Source organism: Phoxinus phoxinus (genome assembly GCF_949152265.1).
Source record: "Phoxinus phoxinus genome assembly, chromosome: 6".
Classification (NCBI taxonomy): domain Eukaryota; kingdom Metazoa; phylum Chordata; class Actinopteri; order Cypriniformes; family Leuciscidae; genus Phoxinus; species Phoxinus phoxinus.
Genome location: NC_136881.1, coordinates 23708900 through 23729217, shown reverse-complemented (window position 1 = coordinate 23729217; position 20318 = coordinate 23708900). Strand labels below are relative to the sequence as shown.

The 20318-nt window shown below is 37.4% G+C and overlaps 2 protein-coding genes across 2 annotated transcripts; one reads left to right on the top strand and one right to left on the bottom strand.

Moving 5' to 3' along the window:
* Positions 1-844: 844 nt before the first annotated feature.
* Positions 845-2554, top strand: dlx2b (distal-less homeobox 2b). The gene is made up of 3 exons (XM_079614790.1): positions 845-1423; positions 1518-1702; positions 1872-2554. The coding sequence occupies exons 1-3, from the start codon at positions 1102-1104 to the stop codon at positions 2193-2195; spliced, it is 831 nt and encodes a 276-aa protein (XP_079470916.1). The 5' UTR covers positions 845-1101; the 3' UTR covers positions 2196-2554.
* A 3425-nt stretch (positions 2555-5979) lies between these two features.
* Positions 5980-18730, bottom strand: metap1d (methionyl aminopeptidase type 1D (mitochondrial)). The gene is made up of 10 exons (XM_079614789.1): positions 18409-18730; positions 13948-14111; positions 13103-13252; positions 12844-12992; positions 10485-10527; positions 10235-10398; positions 8068-8165; positions 7554-7601; positions 7355-7433; positions 5980-6175 (listed from the first exon to the last, which is right to left on the bottom strand). Exons 1-10 carry the CDS (start codon positions 18446-18448, stop codon positions 6097-6099), a joined length of 1014 nt encoding a protein of 337 aa, XP_079470915.1. The 5' UTR covers positions 18449-18730; the 3' UTR covers positions 5980-6096.
* Between the last annotated feature and the right edge of the window lie 1588 nt (positions 18731-20318).

The following is a 20318-nucleotide window of genomic DNA, read 5'->3' as shown; positions in this document are numbered from 1 at the left end:
AAAGCTTAGGCCACAGAGTTTGTTGAGTTGACAGAATACTAAATTGCCAGTTCTCGTGACTGAGGTAGTTTTCTATGTGGGTCTGTGTACGAGGCGTTTGGCGCGACAGAGCATCATATAGGGCTGGTTCCGCGCTTTATCCCTGGTGTTTACCGGGCAATAATTGCTGTTTTGCGCACCTGTGGGTGTGAGTAGACTGGCGCCGTCTGTGATTAGTCAGAGGAATGCAGACTGCTTCCGTAAAATACACTGACAACATTTCAACGATAGATGGCATTCCAGTTAAAGCGTGCTTCTCAACAATGGAGAAATAGATCCCTTTAATCAAGACTGTAAGCTTCATTCGATAGCACTATTAGACCATTAGTATGTCTAAATGTAGGTTATTGATAGAGTATGCATGCGCAATGCTCCATTTGCCAGGTTAACGGTCCAGGCATCAACAAGGTTCCCTATAAACAAGAAACTTAAATTATAAATGAATTAGCATTGAATTAAATTAGCTGCGCCAAAATATTCTAACGATAGAAAGGAACGTGCTTTATGTCTTTAAACTTTAGAGAAAGCAAAAACTCCAGTGCATTTAAGGGTTTTTTCCATCTCGAAAAACAAATAGCCTATAGTCTTTAATTATTTCTTTAATAGTCTCTTTTTGAAATTTCCATATTTTGCGAATCTTTTTGGACTATTGAATTTATTTAGTAGATTCATGTTTTTAATGTTTATATCAATGTTTATATAATGTTTTTATCAACTCTTTGTAAATAAAGGACCTTTAAGACCAGAGCTGCAAGATGTTTTGTTCTTTCGACTTGTCAAAGATCTTCCTTCAGCTGGCACTGGCAGGACTGCCTGCGAAGCGATTGGTTCGCTTTACCACATGACGCCCAGTATATGGCCCGCCCGTCAGCATCTCCAAGGCAGAGACCGCCGCGGAGCTCAAACCCTCTATTAACCATGGATATGTGACTTGATTCAAAACGAATTACCTTTATAAGTTTTGTGATTTTTGTTTCACCGATTAATTGTTAGAGGTAGCCTACAGAATTTGAACATTATAAGTGTAAGTAGCCAATATTCAGTTTACTTTTTCCTGCAAAAATGACCGCTGTTCTGGATAGCCTTGGCTCGGATATGCATACAAACCATATTACCTCGAGCAGCTTCAGTACCGTTCACAAGTCGCAGGATTCCCCAACACTGCCGGTGTCAACTGTGACCGACAGCAGCTTCTACAGTAGCGCACAGACAGGACACTGCACAGGGACAGCGTACGCACAACTGGCATCTTATTCCTATCATCCTGGTACAGTGGGTAATGTTCACTACAGCCCCAAAGCTTACGATTTAGGCTATGCTGCTTCTTCCTATGGCGCGTATGGAACGTATGGACCCAGTTCTTCACCCACACCAACCGAACCGGGTAAGACCACCTCAGCATTCCCAAACGTCGTTTTCTTTTACCTACATTGTCTTCTTATAGTTTCTAATGACAATGTTGTGGTTCATTTTGATAGAGAAGGAAGAGAGTGAACCGGAGGTGCGCATGGTGAATGGAAAGCCAAAGAAAGTCCGGAAACCGAGAACCATCTACTCCAGTTTTCAGCTGGCGGCTCTCCAGCGCAGATTCCAAAAGACCCAGTATCTCGCGCTCCCGGAGCGCGCGGAACTGGCGGCGTCTATGGGCCTCACACAGACCCAGGTCAAAAGCGCGGATTCTTTTTGTTACTGTGATATGTGTAGACTGTATTTCTGTTGGCCTAGTCCTTTTATTTTCATTGTAGACCACCTGAGTCCAAAATTGTGTTAGCTGTTTTGGAATTGTATTGCCTGTTTAACTTAGAAGTGCGCGTTGTTTTGAATGTCCACAGGTGAAGATATGGTTTCAGAACCGACGCTCAAAATTCAAAAAGTTGTGGAAAAACGGCGAGATTCCAGCAGACCAGGTTGCACCCGGTGACTCTCCCTCTAACACTCCTCCACCCCAGGCAGGTTGGGATTTCCCTCCGAACCAGACAGCGAACGACGGGGACACGGTTTCAGAGCAGCCCGCGGGGCCACCAAACACCACTGCCCCCTCGTTCTTGACAAACTATTCATGGTACTCCTCCACGAATACGGTCACACATCTACAGCCCAGTACCTTAATACAACCTCATCACAGCTCTGCAATGAGTGCAGGGACCATATTCTAACAGAGGACTGAATACACCTGTTGTAGGAGGAAATAATAGGCCTATCGTGTCACTGGACTTGTATTTTAGGAGAACATTAACCTTAAAATCTATTTTCAGGCTGGGTTTGCTAAAGATGTTTGCTGTGGAATACTTTGGATGCGCTCCCTCAACGCACATTAAATTATTTTTCTATTTATTTATTTGTTTTCGATATAGTAAAATTGAAAGAGGTAATCAGATGTTTATTTCACATTCCAAGTACAAACGGGTAGCCCTTTTTCGTGTGTTGTACAGAATATAGGCCTATAGGTTTAGTGATAAATCTATTAAAATGCTTATACAACCTGCAGTCATAATTAAATGTGCGTTTTACTATCAATTAACGTTTCGTTCTTTGATTATCTCATATGCATGTTTTCATTGACCCACGGTTTTTCAGGTTTTTGTCTGTAAAAATGATACTTGATCTTATAATGGATCGTAAAAGTGTCGTGAAGGATCGTATACAACTGGCATGTAACCGTGTGTTGATATTTCCACGTCCGTTGAACCTATGGCAACTTTTTTTATTTAAAACGCTTAAATCATGTGAGTGAAACTGTAACATTTTGGACGCTCTCTGCGCAAATAGAACATGGGTGCACTAATCAAAAACAATTTTTTAAATAGAAATTAAGAAATTATGGCTGCAAAGGTTTGCAGAAAACATTATTCTACATACCATGCAGACTTTTTCTGTGCATAGACAATCTCTGTTTCTAGTGCATATCATAGCGTTTTAATGCATGTGTGATTATTCGGTTGAACTAATCGAATTCTATTTAATCCTTTGTTAAAATATAAATAAAAAAAAGTGGTGAGGATGTATCCTCTACCTCTGGCATTCAGACGCGTCTTGGCATGCGCAGAAGGAGATGCGAGGGCGTTCCGCGTGCGGCGAGGGCTCTTCCCACTCCAGACTCTCTGGAGTCAGCTCGCTCCTCTTCCAGACGTTTTATGAACGCCACTCAACCAGAGAAAAAATACATAAAACCGCCTCAAGCAGACCGCCCTGGAAACATTCTCCTCGAGCCCTCGCTTCCAGCTCCAGCACGGCCTTGAGCTATTCTTGTACGGGGACACACAGTTCTCATAGCTTCCCTCACGTCTTTACATGGTCACGTTCAATATTTTTGGAACTAAAATAGAACTGGAATATAGGTGGGAAATCCGGATTACTCTAAGGGCAAAGCATACAACCACTAGCCCAAGTGTTACTTTCAAGTTAAAATGTGGCTTTGCCCATGTTTGCATATTCTGCAGTATCTGTAATCTATAGTCCATGTAACCTTTTTGTCATTGTGAAATTGGGATTAAACGTTTCTGTAATTATAAGTATGGCAAATACATATTACAAACAGTAGATTGCATATTCGCTTTATTTGACGATTTGGCCCTCAAGTCAAGTGGAATATTTATTCAGATGTTGTATGTCATGAACCTATTATTATTTATTAAATTCAAAAACATTTGTAGCCTATTATCTAAAAAATAGTAAATTGAATTGTAAAAGTAAAACATAATGAAAAGAATAAGCCAATAACAGGAAGAAATCAATCAGCTTGACCGAACAAACAAACACACAGCAGAATCATCAATATTCCCGAAGTTTAGGCTATTAGACTACTCACTATTTATAAAGAATAAAGTTTCATGGGCTGTTGTAACTAATTGTTTATATTCTATGATTTGTTTCTTTTGAGGTTCATTTGTGCTTACGTGGTTTTTCTAAATATGGGAAGGCATCGTGGTTACAGGCCCAGAATCCTTTGATTCTTATTAAAAAAGACATCTATTTTTATTCTGATTTGGGGTATTTCATTCTCAATCCTAAAGACCACTATGATTGTAGCACATTTGAATCGTTCTGCTTCACTCCTTATGTCAACATTCACAGCTGGCAGTAATTGAAATGCCAGGGCTTATTTGAAACCACACCAGTCCAAATGACTGCTTCCGTTTGGATTCAAAGCTATACATCTGCATGAAGCAGGGGGGGTTCTATTATTTTACTTGAATAACTTTTGATAAAAGTTTTTTTGTAGACTATAAGCAAAGGTTTACGCGCTGGGTGGGCTGTCAGTAACGCAACAGATTTGCAAACATTTTACTCGCTATTCTTTTCCACAATTAAGCCTATATTGTAGAAGATTTAGAAGAAATCAAAGAACCGCATCTGACTGTAAATCATTATTGCGCATTCACGTCCACATATGAAACGGGGGAAAATATGCCTATATTAACTATTCAGTAGCCTAATATTTCAACTTCAAATAGGCTACTAAGAACAGATAATGAAACGTTGTAAATAAAACAGAAAAAACGAAAAGAAAACGCTGAAACGAAAAATGAGCGAAAATCATAATTTATAAGGTCAATATAAGGAGCAGGAACATCGTGAGATACTCCGACACCTGCTAACGGTTCAGCATGCTGTATCATCAGAAAAACGCTTATTGATTCCCTGCCTATTCCCTTTTTCTTTTGTCCGACTGAAAAGATTCCCCCAGCGCCAGAAATTGCTCGTAATTGCGACAGACAGAGGAAATGCGTGAGGATGCACAAAAACTAAATGGCTGCAATTATGATTCGATTTAATGAGCACAGATTAGAAAGGCTGCAGGCACCATGTGCGGTCAGAGAGTGTGATCAAATCACAAGGCTAGACCTTCAACAGATAGCCTACAGATTATTATGATGATAAATAATAATAGCTAATAATGTTGGCTACATCATCTTCATAATCTGACTTTCTAGGTTTTTTTTTGTAAAGTAGGTTATTTTACGCTAATGTGTTTTCATATGATCAAAGGCTATTATGAAATTCCATCCGCGCTGCCGTTATAGTCTAATTATTAAAAATAAAGACATAAACGAAGGCTAATCATTCATGCCCGTTTAAATCTGTTATCTACTGTAGGCTATCCTAATAATATCTTACAAATAATCGGTGATTTAAGTGTGAATGCGCGTTTCTTTAGCCTAGATAGACCTATACGGACTGTTTCAAGCAAAAGCAGGAATCTTCCTATTCCCAGATGGCACAGCAAACGAACCTACGGATTAACTAGTAAGGGTCAAAATGTAATTAACTTTAATTGTACACTGTTGCAGAATAGAAGTCGGCTCGAGATTCGTGCTCATGTGAACGACCTTTCTGGTCATTTGACTTATTTCATCCAACGTGTTTTTGAAGCGATTTTAATAGCTTAGACTAGGCTACTTGTAAAATATGATTTATTTATTACCATCCATCAAAATGAACTTCAAAAAGTTCATTGTAATACTGGACACAGCTATTCTCACTAAGGATGCATGCGCACATCTTCAGGCAGCAAAATTCAAACTCTGTCAAATGTCAGACAGCATAAGCAGTCTCCGAATGATGTCGTGAAGCAGATATGATTATAGGGTATTCTTGATAAGCTACACATGACTCATACGGTAACCCATGGCCCATAAATATAATCACCTCTCGAGAGATCCACAGCGCTAACTACATTACTGCGGAGTAATATTATGATGTACGGAGAAACCCCTCCATAATAATAAGACATAATGACATTTCATTCCCTGTGCTTTCAATGAGTTCTGTCAGAGATGACATCAGAAACCAAAGAGTTTGGAACAGTGAAGAGATTTTGAAACTCATTACACAATAACCTACATGCATTAAGTAATTAAACCCATTAATTCAAGATGTAAAAACCCATTAATGGAGCTGCACAGCTGTTTCAACTAGACATTTGGTCAAGCTAATAAAATAAGATAAAACATTGTCTACATGTTAAGAAACACATTTATTTAAATATCAGCTTGTTATTCTAAAAACTTTCAGATCACACGTCACTCTTCAATATGTTCCATAATTCTTGTCCAGTCAATCTTCATCTGGTAGTTTAGTCAGAATCTCTACACCATCGCAGGTGATGACAACCGTGTGTTCAAATTGTGCCGATCTGAGTATTAACACACAAGACAAGAGAACACACACATAGGTGAACATGTTGAGAGATTCAGTCTTCCAACTTAGAGCAGGTTTTCAATCAGTGGACCGGGTCCCACTAGGGGGCCTCAGCAAACTTCTAATAAGGCATAAAGGGGGGCCTTAAAATTATTTAAAATAAAGACAAAACAAGCATTACTAAATATCAAGATAAAACAACTTAAAAATAAAGATATTTAAATTTACCCCCTCAACAACTTTTTTCCCCCCAAACTGTTCTCACAGGAAAAACTAACTATGTTACAAGGTGGCGATTTTGTGTGAATCTTACAAAAACTTACGATAAATAGAAACATGTAAGCATAGTTCACCTCTAACCCAGCCTCTAATATACCCGTCACTGGGGCGTAAGCAGAACGTAGGAAAATGAGATTGTACAAATTCATACTAAATAGCCACCAATTTGCCAAAATGTGAAATAGTTACGAATTGCCATGAGATTTTGGTGTTGTTGTTTTTCCTTTGAAAAATTATAAATGTAACCTGTCATAAAAAAATAATAATAATAAACTACTTGAAAATGTTTATACATTTTATGAATATATATTTTTCTAGCTATGCCAATCTCTAAAACATTCAGTCAGAGAGAAATTGTGAGTATATATATTTTTTTTTAATCCAGAAAATCGCAAACAACTGGAATTAGGTGGCCTTGGAGTCAAACAAGTTAATAACCACCGCTTTAGAAGTAGAATTAAAAGGAAGGAATGCTAGTACCGGTATCCATTTTCTTATAATGCATATTACGTCATACATATTAAATTACTTAAAAATAAGAGCTCTAATCAACCACTGACCAAGTAGTAACACTCTGCTCTCACCTGCCAACAGGGCAATCAGCTCATTTGCAATTAACATTGGAGTGCTCTCCAGTGAAATATATGCTGTTAAAGGAAAGTTTATAGCAGAGCACTCAGCTCTCTGTGTGCTTCAAATTCTGAGGGTACTTAGTCTTTCTGAGCTAAATGTCAACAGCCAATAGAAACAAAGTTCTTGAAGATTCTCAATAGAAATTGGCCACTTATTCTCGCATGAAGTAATGAATGATTAATAGGCCACATGTAAATGGCTGCATTGGGCTCTCATTAAAAAGGTGGTGAATGAACTGTGGGTGAATTTTTTATTACCACACCTTTTGTCATCCACAGATACAGCAGTCCACTTGTCACTCAGGATCCTGAATTCTGAGGATCCCTCCATAAGAATGGGTTCTGGAAAAATGGGATATGATGGTTAAACTTCCTAAAATCCTACAAATTCATGCCTCCATTGATGTGCTCAATAATATTCAGTCTCTCTGTGGTCTAAAACAATGATCAGTGCACACAGACCTATGGTGAAGGACATGCCCTCTTCCATCTGTAGATCATTGTCATTGGCTGTAAAAGAGAAAAGTAGTATGAACCCTGGTGATAATAAGGGTAAAACACCTTTGCTGATCACGTGAATCCACTTCATCCATAAAGTTACAATAATACAATTAAAAAAATAGCTAAATAAGTAAAACTTAGATTAAAACAGAACATTCTGTCATCATTTACTCCCATCATATTAATCTAAACCTGCATGAACATAAAATATTATACTTTTTTGAACAACATTAGTTTCCAAACAACATTGGACCTTACTGACTTCCATTATAAGAACGAGAAAAACAAGAAAAGAAAAAAACTAAGGCATTTTTCAAAATATCCAGTCATACAGGTTTGGAATCATATGAGGGTGAGTAAATAATGACAACACATTTTTGCGTAAACTATCCCTTTAAGCCAGCCAATCAAGGCTAATGAAGATTCTAATTAAGTACAGTGAATGAATAATACGTTAAATAATTTGAACTCTTACCATGATGCCATATCTCTGGATGACCATGGAAATACGTTCCGATCCCATGACCGATAAAGTATGGACACACGCGGAATCCGTTTGAATTAGCTATATTGCTGTAATTCAAAAACAAAGATAAGGGAATGCTATGATTTATGTTTAGCTAAGTTTATCTTGGTTTCTGTATGATACATTGCTTGTTTATTTTTCTCTTTTGGATAAAAGTTTCTACTAAACAATTAACAGGGTAGTTCTTCCAAAAATGAAAATTCTGTCATCATTTGCTCACCTTCAGACTACCACTTCTTTGACGCTTCAAAAAGTTCATAAAGAGATTATAAAACTAATCCTAATTGAGCGGTTAATTCCAAATTTTCTTAAGAAACACGATCACTTTATATGATGAACAGGCTGAATTAGGCTTTTATACACATTCATCAATTCACACATCAATTATGATAAACTGAAGCTCAAGTATGTTCGCTTGATGTGCAAGAACATCAGGTTTCGATTGAACTTCGGTTTATGTTTACTGATCAATGTTTATATGTGAATTTAAGCCTAAATTCAATCTGTTCATCATATAAAGCTATAGAGTTTCTTCAGAAAATATAGACTAAACCCTTCTTCTAAATTCATATGGATTAGCTTTACGATCTCTTTATGAACTTTTTGAAGTGTCAAAGTGTCTGTTGTGTAGCTGTCAATGGAGGGACTGAAAGCTCTCAGATTTCATCAAAAATATCTTCATTTGTGTTCTGAAGATGAACGAAAGTCTTACGGGTTTGGATTGACATGAGGGTGAGTAATTGAAGAAATGTCCTTTCCATTTTTTTCTAACCCTTCAAGTGTAAAAGTAAATTTACTCATGGGGTAAAAAAAATTCTGGTTTACCAATGAGTCTACACCCAATTAGGGCGTTGGCTTCTACATGTCAAATTTAACCATGTTGCCTACATGTAAATAACATTTCCGACAGCTTTTTACAGTGTCTGAAACGCACACTAGAAACATTCTAGCATAGTTTTTTTTTTTTTATATTCGGGGAGGGGAAAGGTAGAGGACAAAGTAGGTGTATAACACAAAAAGAAAAAGACGAAAGAATAAAACACAGAGACAAAGAAATGCAAAGAGACAGTTTGAGAGAGGATGCCAGGGTGCCAGCATGAAAAAAAATAAAAGGGAGAGAAGGAGTGAAAGAGAGGTCTAAGTGCTTTTTCCTGAGGAGAGGTAATTGTTCCCTCTGTGTGTATATAATAACAGTGTATGTCCCTGTAGAAGCTCAGAATCCTACGCAGAGAGAGAGAGAGAGAGAGAGAGAGAGAGAGAGAGAGAGAGAGAGAGAGAGAGAAACAACAAAGCATTGCTTCCTTAAGCACAGAAGGAATATCTATTGAATATCTAAAATCCTCAAATTTTTTCACCTAAATGTATTAATTTCAAGATACATGTAACAACACACATTTCTGTCATGAAATTAAAGTAGAAATAATAAAATATTTACAGTACTTTTATCAGGTACACGTTTTGACCTTGAACCAATTTCAGCATCTCTACAATTGATATTTTGCAGATTTACGTCTTTGTATTAGAAGTGTAAAGTCAATAAGATGTTGTTAAAGATGTGTCTGTACTGTATGTGAGTGATTGAGAATGTCCTCTCTCTGTGAAAAGGCTCCTGCGGATCTTTTCGTGTCTCTGTGGGGAGCTGAATCCACCCTGGCAGAGTCTACGCTTCTCAAAGACAGCAGGAGCAAGCCTGTAATTTACTTCGCTCTCTCTCTCACACACACACGGACACAAGCACACATCCAACAAGACAAACTAACCTGTAATTTACACCCCTTTGCAGGAAAAACCCCAATGCACTCTGGGTAATTGCTTGCTCGGAGCTCACTGAGAAATACATTAACTCTGTGTAGTCCTTCTTCAGACACTACACTATCAAATAAGGGCTTCATAGCCTAACAAGGCAAAATTGCTGTCTTTTTTCTACTTTTGTGCACAAGAGGGATAACAGAGAGGTTTAGGGGTTAGATGTGCTATTTTTAACAAGAAAAAAAAAAAGCAAGTGGGTGAATGTAATGAATAAAAGAACATTTCCCACAGACATCATTCTTGAAGGTGCTGGATGCTGTTAAGAATTTAACCGGCGATGCAAACTGGGATGAGTGTGGGAACGAACCTTATAGTGTTACCAATGACGCACAGAGGTTGTCCTGGTCCGCAGGCGGCGATGGCCTGATCTCTGCACTGACGAGCCACATCCACTAACTTCCTCCCCTGTTCATCGACTGAGCCAATCAGAAATGTCTCTGAGGTGTCACCGTGGTAACCTTCCAAATAAACCTACAGAATGCAAATCCACAGATACTAAGATGCGTGAAATAGAACTTCATCTAACAACAATTAACTAACAATTAGAGAGGACTCACAGTGACATCTATATTGATGATATCTCCATCCTGCAATGGCCGACTAGAAAATAAAACACAAATTTGACTGTATATGGGTCAAAGACATGGACTGTTGTATGTTTTTAAGATGTTAAAAAATACATTAAAGATGCAATTCATACACAAGTATGTTTTTAATTTTTAAATTGAGATTTTTTAGGGAATAATGTACAAAATGTCGGGGTGATACGAACAAACATTACGAACATTACGACATTACGAACAAAAAAATCTTCAGTAAAAGAAATCTTGAAAACATAACCTTAAAGGGGTGGTTGAGTATGATTTCACTTTTCTAACTTAAGTTAGTGTGAAATGTTGCTGTTTGAGCATTAACAACATCTGCAAAGTTACAACGCTCAAAGTTCAAAGCAAAGGAAGATATTTGCTTTTAAAGAAAAGGACTACAACAAACGGCCGGTAGGGACTACACGACATTCCTCCCGGACCCTAAAATGTACATAAACCCCGCCCCCAGGAACACGCAGTCCATGTTGAGAAGAGGAAAAGTTGTTGTATAAGAGTACATTTGTGAGTCAGCTCAAACTTTAGCATCAATTTTTTCACATGCAATAGAAAGTCACTCTGTGTGCATCTCATAACAGTTCCTATATGAGCGATTTATAGAGTATCATGACAGAAAATGCTAATTGAAGACAGTTAACTCCACATCAGCAACATACATTCATCAACTAACGTTAACCATTCAGAGACGTCCTGTTGCATTCTACATGTTGTCACTTCTTCTTGAATCTCTCCATCTTTGTCTGACTCCGTTTTAATATTAAAGGCAGAACAGTTTCTGTCATTTTAGTGTGTCTGCGTGAGGTAATCACAGCTGCTAACACAAATGAGATCTTTAAACCCCGCCCTCTGCAGCAGCTCATTTGCATTTAAAGGGCCAGGCACAAAACTGTGCGTTTTTACAAACCCTCAAAAAGTGACCACTTTAACATGCTATATAAAAATATCTGTGGGGTATTTTGAGCTAAAACTTCACACACACACACACTCTGGGGACATCAAATATTTATTTTACATCTTGTGAAAAGGGCATTTTACCACCCCTTTAAGTATTAAGTATGTTAGCAGTCTTTTATTATTTTTTCCTAGATTCAGTGCTTTGTAATATTTGAATAACATTCACAAAATCAAAGTTATGTGGTGCGACCAAAAAAAATTGGTGTAACCAACATGCAGAAAACAATTCAAGACTTTAACTGCAGGCTCCATCATTTAGACTCAGACTTCAAAGGCCTGGACTTTTTTGAAATTGATATTCAACAGTCTGAAAACAAAACAGGGTTCACAACCTGCCTGAATATGTTTGCCGTGGTCCATTTCTGTACATGATGCATGGGACACAGCTTTTGTATCCAGGTCAATAACTTTTTACGACAAGGTAAAGTTAAATCCGATTGTCTTATTTTGTCACATGACTCCCCAAAAGGTTTCTTTAATAAAAAGTAAAATATTACTTTTTACTGGATGTTACACTACTTGGGTAAATAAATTCACATAAATTCAACCTTTTATTGAAATTGGTATAACAGTTTGAAACCAAAATGAATACAACATCTAAGTCTACAGTTGGCACATGTGCATTAAACTATTTGTAAAAGATTTTTCCTTTATCGTGATATTTGATGTGAGGGATGCCCAATCCTACACCGAGAGAGCCAATGTCCTGAAAAGTTTAGCTCCAAACTTAAATTAAACACACCTAAACCAGGTACTCAAGGTACTTTTGAGTGCGAGAAACCCAAATGGATATCAGTAGAAGTGAGGCTTCAGTATGCTGAATGTGAGAAAACAGATCATCACTACATGAATTGACTACCTCGCCAGAAACATGTTGGCCATTCATTTTATTTTTTAGTGAGCTATATATTTGGAGTTTACAACAAAAAAAATGCTGTTTTTTCACAAACAATTTTGCAATAGGTATGATTCAGTTTCGACACTTCTCATTTATTTCTATGGTATTCGCAAACAGTGATTGACTGTCACAAGGCTATAATGGACGGTCACCGCCTTTTTATTAAATATGGGAGTAAGTAGCAGTGTTGCGGACATTACAATCCTTTCATTATAATGGTATCAAGCCACAAGTGATCCAAGTTGACCATTGCACTTTCTCCAATAGTAGAGCTGCGTATCTCTGCTAGAAACGTTTAGGCAGGTGTTGGAGCAGGTTGTACCTAAACACTTCAGGACATTGGCCTTCCAGGAGCAGGATTGAGTACCCCTGTTCTATGCTATTGACCCATATACTAACAGATACATTTATAGACTTTCAGTCACAACAAAGCACTCACATTTAATAGCACTGAGTTACCTGTCTGGAATGCCATGGCATACTACATTGTTAACAGAGGTACAGACTGACTTCGGAAACCCCCCATAATGTAAAGGAGAGGGGTAGGCATTGTGACGAACCGCTTCCTGATGGACTATAAAGTCTATTTCATCTGTCGTCATACCAACCTGGCAAACAAACAATATTGTGAGGTGTCTGCAAATAACAATTCAAGGACAAGTCACATCAAGCTTATTCAATTTTACAGTCTCAAATTTCAGATAAGTGTAGAGTATACCTTCAAACTCTTTCCTGCCAGCAGCAGTACGTGTCTGGCTAGTTGACATGCTCTCCTTAATCCCAGGATCTGCTCCTCATCTTTAATCTCTATGTAATCTGGCCACTCCGGCACTTTGCTGGATGACACGTAGTCCGGCCTCTGAATGTGCTGAGAAAAGAGCAAGTCTTTAAAGTTGGCATCACAACGAAAGTTGCGATAGTCCTTTCTTCGCTATTCAGATGTATATCTGAGTAAAACTTCTCGAAGCTTCTCGAACAAGCTTCTCGAACAAGAAAATATTAGGGCGGGACTCGATTTTGTCCATAAGGAATAGTTTGGATCATTGTGGTTTTCTATAGCTGTGATCTCATAGAGTGACAGGATGTTCCACCCTCATGCCAGTAAACACTTCACCAGACAAGAGAAGAGCTGTTGTTGCAAGTTATTTTGATTAAAGATGACACATGAATAAATAAATAAATAAATAAATGGTAATGTTAACAGATAAATAATTTATAATAAATTTGTCAATTTTGATTTCATGGTGACTATAATCAACATTAAACAACATTGTCAAAATGATCCACGTTCACAGGGATCCGCAGTAGTTGGCGAGGTCAGTTTGTAAAGAAAAACTATGTGCCTATAGACTGAACATGTAATACCATGCGCATGATGTCACCCTTTTCACAAATTTGCGTTTTTGTAGTTTACACCGAGACAATAACAGAATTGTTTTCAAAAACGTTCACTTTGAAACCAGTTTTCAAAAGTTTGTTTTCAGGCCCCCAAAACGCTGTTGAAATGGCATAGTTGAAAACGGTGTAGTGTCCCTCGGTGTCATTTGATGATGCATTGATTACCTTGGGTACAGCATAAGAGGGGCGCACTATGGCAGGCCGGACCACACTGGAACTTTTTGATTTCCTCCAGAAGAAGCATCGGCGAGGTGGGCATTGGTTGGCAACAGATGAGCTCCTGTGGCAGATGGGCAGCTGTGCTACTCTCTGTAGCAGCCTTGAACCACCTATTCACAGCCAAAAAGATGAACAAATGATGTGATAGTGCACTGCAAAGTATACTTCTCTCTTTCGGCTATCAAGTGTCATTCCAAATTATAGTGAGTGTAAATGTTCAATCCAAAGTGCACTTCAAACGATATACTGTATGGAACAAGCGTATATCGATAATCTCTTCATAGGATGTGGAATAAAGATGAAAAAAAAAACTAAGTTTAAAACGGTTGGCATTCTTAAAGGTGCAGTGTGTGATTTTTAGCGGCATTTAGTGGTGAGATTTGCGAATTGCAAATAGAAAGTCACTTACGGCCTATCCCTCCCTTTTCAAACTCAAAGGAGAAGCTACGGTGGCCGACGTAACCAGCAGCACATTTCTCCCCACATAGCAAACTCTGTAGCGCTGTTTGTTCGCTGTCGTCTACGGTAGAAACATGACGTCACAATATGTCGACCTTCATTTAAGGGGGTGCCCGCGCTTATGTAGATATAAATGACTCATTCTAAGGTAATAAAAACATAACGGTTCATTAAGTAAGGTCTTTATACACCACTGAAAACATAGTTATGGATCTTATATTGCATTTCTGTCAATAGATCCTCAGAAATAATACACTGCACCTTTAACCATCTTATTTCACCACATAAGGTACACCAGATGTGACCATTACACTGCCATTATTATGACTATAGGACAATAACAGTTAGGAAAATACACCAATTTAAATTAACGTGTGTTTGTGTGTATACGTATATGTTCATTTAAATAGGTATCTTTTCCTAACTGTTATTTGTCCTATAGTCATACAGTATATACTAATATACTAATATATATATATATATATATATATATATAATATAATATAAAGGCTGTTTAAGTTTAAAAAGTTAACTTCTGTAATGTTCTGTGAAAGAAAAGTCTATATCAGCTTATCTTTATCAGTTTATAAGAGTTTATATTACGCAATTCTTCTTTATATCACTTAAATCTTTATATACTCTTTAGTTTCTGTTCTTTATATCACCTAATTATTCACGCAATTCACCATTTGTTCTGACTTTATAGCTCACAATTGCCAGTTTATATCACGTAAGTAAGAAAAAAAGTCTGAATTGCGAGATGTAAACTCACAATTGCGAGAAAAAAGTCAGAATTGTGAGATAGAACAATTAATAGAAGTCGCAATTACCTTTTTTATTATTATTCTGTGGTGGAAATAGTTCCATAGTTTTTACATTAGTTTTTTTTTTATTTGGAAATATATTTATGGTTACCACTTTTAATGTTAAGTGTGATTAATCACGATTACTTGTGAAAACAGTCCAATTAATTAGATTTTTTTATTTTTTATTCACAGCACCAATTTAGATATAGAAAATTCACATTGATGAAGTATATATATATATTTATACTACAGGGCCGTTGAATGCTTGAATCTGATTGGTTGACGAACGTTCTGAGGTGTGCAATTATAATCAGGGAACCGCACGGCTAAAGTAGTTCCGGCAGGTCTTAACCGTATTACAGTTCCATATCACTTCGCGTAGTCAACTGTAATAACGGAAAATAGGATACAATTCATAACAAGAAAACTGCAGCCCCATGCGCTCAATCTGCAATTTCCAATGTCTAACTTCACAATCAATGGAAATATGCAGTTTAATTTGAATAAATAAAGTATATATAGTCCTATAGGCTATATAATCAATAGAAAATTAAAAAGAATATTTCAATAAATTGATAGTCCTGCTGCAGATAATATAACAAATAAAAAATTATTGATTGGCCTATACTTGTTAAAAGGGCTTTGTGTTTCATTTATTAGGCTAGTCTGTCACTAATAGAAAAAAAAGGAATGAACGAATTAATTAAAACGAATTGAATAAATAAATAATAATATTGACGCGAATGCTTCTTTCTCTCTCATAACTGCATTAATAACTGCATAAAGCCAGGGACACACTTACTGTAAGGCCGGTTATGAATGTAATTTGATACTGCATGCACGCGTGTTCAGCGTGTTCAGTCTGTGTTCACAGCGGTGTTTAAAATCTGCTGCATTCACAGTCAGAGAATGTTTCTAGTCGTTACGTGTGTCCAGCATTAAGTGGCCTTTAGTCTGCTATCAGCGGCTCAGACCTCCGTTACTAACTCTAAAATGACGTTTTGGAATTAGCAACGGAGCATGGGTTTAGATGCGCAAGGAATTAGTCCTACATACAAGAGCGTTTTAATGACAAAAACTTTACAAACGTCTTGAAATACATCATCTGAACAATATTTTGAGGTGTGGTAACTGTAGTATAAGCGGAATAATTGACTTCAGGCCGTTGAATTATTAGAAAAATAATGCACACCCGAGGTGTAACGGCCACTCCGCTTCGCGTCGTGACCGCATTACCACCTCGGGTGTGCATTATTTTTCTAATAATTCAACGGCCTGTCGTCAATTATTCCTTACATATAGGCCTATATAAGAACTTGGTAATTCATAATATTTATTTACACTAAAATAGTAGGCCTATATCATAATATTTGTATTTGTGTGACTCAAGTGTTGTCTGTGTTTGACGACATTGAAGGGCATTTCAACCAAGTTTTTTAATGAATTTTGCCAAGTGAAATTCAGGTCTACAAATATTCCATGCGTAGACTCTGTGAATCATGTCCCAAACCCATTCCCTTTCTCAAAAGAATAACACAGCTGCAATGTAAACAAATAGTCCAAAGAGTAAAATAAGTCACCACCATACATCAACAACCATGTTGTAACTCATACCAACAAGGACTGCAGAGGTTTGTCTACAGGAGAAAAAAAGAAATACTTTTTTTCTGAAGACACAGTGGTCAAAAGCCCAAAATAAGTGCAGTTATACAGGGGTTGAGTTACAAAGATGAAAAAACCACTGATGAAGGGAGTAACTCAGAAGCAGCGATGGGTGGCTGGGGGGTTTAGAATAAAGGCAGTAGTGGGTTAACACAGGGTGGGGTAACGGGTGTGTGTAGTGACAACAATTCGGGTGGCAGAGAGCAAAGGATGTGGCCAAGGATGTGGATTGCTCTGAATTCCCTTTGCGTGTATGTGTGTGGTCGACTTTAGACTTATTCTGATGCTTTAGCTGTAAATAATTGCTCTGTAATCCCAGAGGCGACCATTCCCAATTCACATAATCTATCCTAAACAGTATGCTAGATTGGAATTAGCGTGCCTCAAAAAATGTCTGGATGGTCTATTGTAATTGTTCTGAATGGCCTTTCGCTTTCGGCTAAAATTGGTTATGGTTAACTTCATAACTACAAACATGGTGGAAATGTGAGCAATCAATAATTCTTTATTTGTTAAATAATTAATATTAATGTCAAGTAAGTTTAATGATTCATGATGTAAAAAAGACAAACTAGGCTACTTTGTTTGTTTTTACCATTTGAGTGGCAAAGCAGTTGCTTCAATTTATGCTTATTAATAATTATTGTCATATCAACTGGATCATTTTATGTGTCTCTACTGTATTTCTTATTATGCCTTAAACATTATTTGGTAATACTCTCGAAAAAAATAAGTGTCAAATAAATGGGTGAAATATAAGGTGAATGTATTTACTTGGTTATTATTTATTTTGCTACTGATTACAAGTATTACGGAAAAAGGTGAAGGTCAGATTCCTTTTCAGAAAACTGACTGTTGTAGGAGAGACCATGGATGGTTGTAACACGGGGTGAGTTGTAACACTGTTTAACCACTTAGAAATGATCATAACATTTCACTTTTGTATAATTCATTTAAATTTTTAAAGAAAAAAATGTATTTCCCTATTTACTTCTTCTGGACCCACAAAGACCAGTTTGGCAGAAAACCAGCAAACAAGCTCCAAGATAGTGCCATGAGTCCAGCCTTTCCCTCTTGTCTTGGAGCAAAGTAGTGCATGAATAAGTACCGTAAGCAAATTGTTGAAGATTTACTTGGGTAAAGTTCCGTTCGGTCAAAGCACTGTGTGTGTGTGTCTTTTCCTGGACATAACAGATTTACTTGGAGGTTTACTTCAAGATTTCATCTTGCTCAACAACTAAACTGAATTGCCCACTATGGTAACTATAGCTTATAAAACAGCGCTTATTCGGCTTTGGGTTTCATGTAACGTTATACAACGTATCCCGCGTACACTGCCGATAAGCGATTAGAAATAATAAGACATGAGCGAAAACTGTCTCGTTTGAGTCATTGGCTTGCCTTACCGTCCGAATGAGTGTTTATGTTCTATAATTTAGACAGAAAGTCTACCTCTTCCTAAATGAACCTGTAAACCTACCTGTTCTGTAAAAGCATTGAGCGGCACAGGGCGCAGCCATGTTTTCCACGGAGGAGAGTCACGTGCTCTTCCAAACAAACAGTAGGGCGCGTGTTCACGTTAGATTATTTTGTATACAGTATAGGCTACTAATAATTAAAAAAATAACTAGTGATGTAAAACCCTAGTGTGGACGTGGAAATCTTTTTATTATAAAATCGATGCCACTCATATTCCAGAATTTAGTAGACTACTAGGAAAAAATCCTTACATTTTGCTCAAATATATTGATTCTGATTTTTAAAGCCAGCTGCATCAATGCTATAGTACACAGACTCCCAGTGAGCATGCTTAACAAAAAGCACTTTGTATTAACTTGTTAAGCAGGCATGTTTGCCTTATTTCCATACATAATAACCCTCAATTTTATCTGGAGGGCTTGTACATTGTGTAGGCTATATGGTGTGTGAAAAGAGTCAAGACAAAGGGGGTCTGATGCTCCAAGGCCCAGGGAACGTAATGAGGGGTGTGAGGTCAAAGCAGCTCTGCACCTGCTGGTGGCAAGACCCCAGACCTCAGACCTGCACTTCTGAGACAGTGCTGAAACAATAATGGACGTTTCTGGGATTCAGAAGACAGAAAGACATTTGTGACTGCATAATATCATGGTATTTTCTCAGCTGCATAGATGCTAAATATAAGGATTATCACTCTGAATGCTATACAATAATACCATACTGTAAGATCTGTCCTGTTTTTGAAGCTTAAATTGGTAATGCATGAATGAAATCTAGATTGAATCACATAGATCAGGGTTTTACAAACTGGGGTCTGGGGACCTCACTCCGCGAGGGAGTGCTGGGGGGGGGGGGGGGGGGTTAGTTGTTAGTTATATATAAATATATAACTGATTGATTAAAATAATAAATGAACGAAATTTTATTTAAATAAATAATAAATAAATTAGATAAACATAAAAATAATTAATTGATTTTTAATAATTGAATTGATTCAAATAAATAAAAATTGCTTTAAATAAATAAAAATTGCTTTAAATAAATAATAAATCATAGTGTGTAAAAATGCCAAATAATATTTTACACATTTATAATAATATATATTTTTATTTATTGTTTTTTTTTCAATGCTAGGGGTCACTAACCTCTTACAATAACAAAGGTGTAGATTGATGACGCAGTGAATAAGCGGAATCTTGAAATTTGTCATCATCCCGATGGATCTAATGTTTATGGGAAATAATGTTAATGGATGAGTGAATACATTCATGTTTTTTAACATGGCTGTGGTATGAAGCAGGCGTGATTGCTAATGAGAGACAGATATCAGCGCCACACGAGAGTCTTACGGATATAAAGGAATGACGACGCTTTATTCTACCGAACTACCCGCAAGTGCAGAATTAGTACTCAAACTGGTCAGTTTATTAGACGAATAAAACTTGTGAGGGAAGGCAGCGCTGTTTGACTTGGTCTACACTATCACACTAAACTGCATTTGAGTGTGTTGAAAGTTATAATGTTATTCTATGTGTTATTTTGTTGGCTGTATGAGACTAGCAGTAAGCTAGATCAACATTCGAATAACATACTGATCATATTCTAACATGTCATCATTGAGCTATATAACTTTAATTAGTTTTATGTACAATTCAATGTTAGGCTGCATTTAGAACAGCCGGGACCGGGAACACTTCCCGTAAATCCTGATGTACTTGGTACATCATAAGAAGGATGCCGTCTACGCTAATATTAGTCCCTCTGTCTATCCCGAGGTTTACCGCTGTCCACCGGAACCAGGCCGTATCCAGATCTGATGAAGGACCAGCGCCAGGACACGACGACGCCGCTGACCTGAAGTGTCAACCGGTCTCTCCTCCTCTCCACTCCGACTTCAACCAACCGGAACTGGAC

Excerpts from the sequence above, each read along its gene's own strand:
- dlx2b (XM_079614790.1), top strand. The coding sequence starts at position 1,102 with ATGACCGCTGTTCTGGATAGCCTTGGCTCGGATATGCATACAAACCAT. Across the intron at positions 1,424-1,517 it reads ACCCACACCAACCGAACCGG|AGAAGGAAGAGAGTGAACCG; the intron begins GTAAGACCACCT and ends TCATTTTGATAG. Across the intron at positions 1,703-1,871 it reads TGGGCCTCACACAGACCCAG|GTGAAGATATGGTTTCAGAA; the intron begins GTCAAAAGCGCG and ends GAATGTCCACAG.
- metap1d (XM_079614789.1), bottom strand. The coding sequence starts at position 18,448 with ATGGCTGCGCCCTGTGCCGCTCAATGCTTTTACAGAACAG. Across the intron at positions 10,528-12,843 it reads TGCCATGGCATTCCAGACAG|TCGGCCATTGCAGGATGGAG; the intron begins GTAACTCAGTGC and ends TTTATTTTCTAG. Across the intron at positions 10,399-10,484 it reads TCATCAATATAGATGTCACT|GTTTATTTGGAAGGTTACCA; the intron begins GTGAGTCCTCTC and ends TGCATTCTGTAG.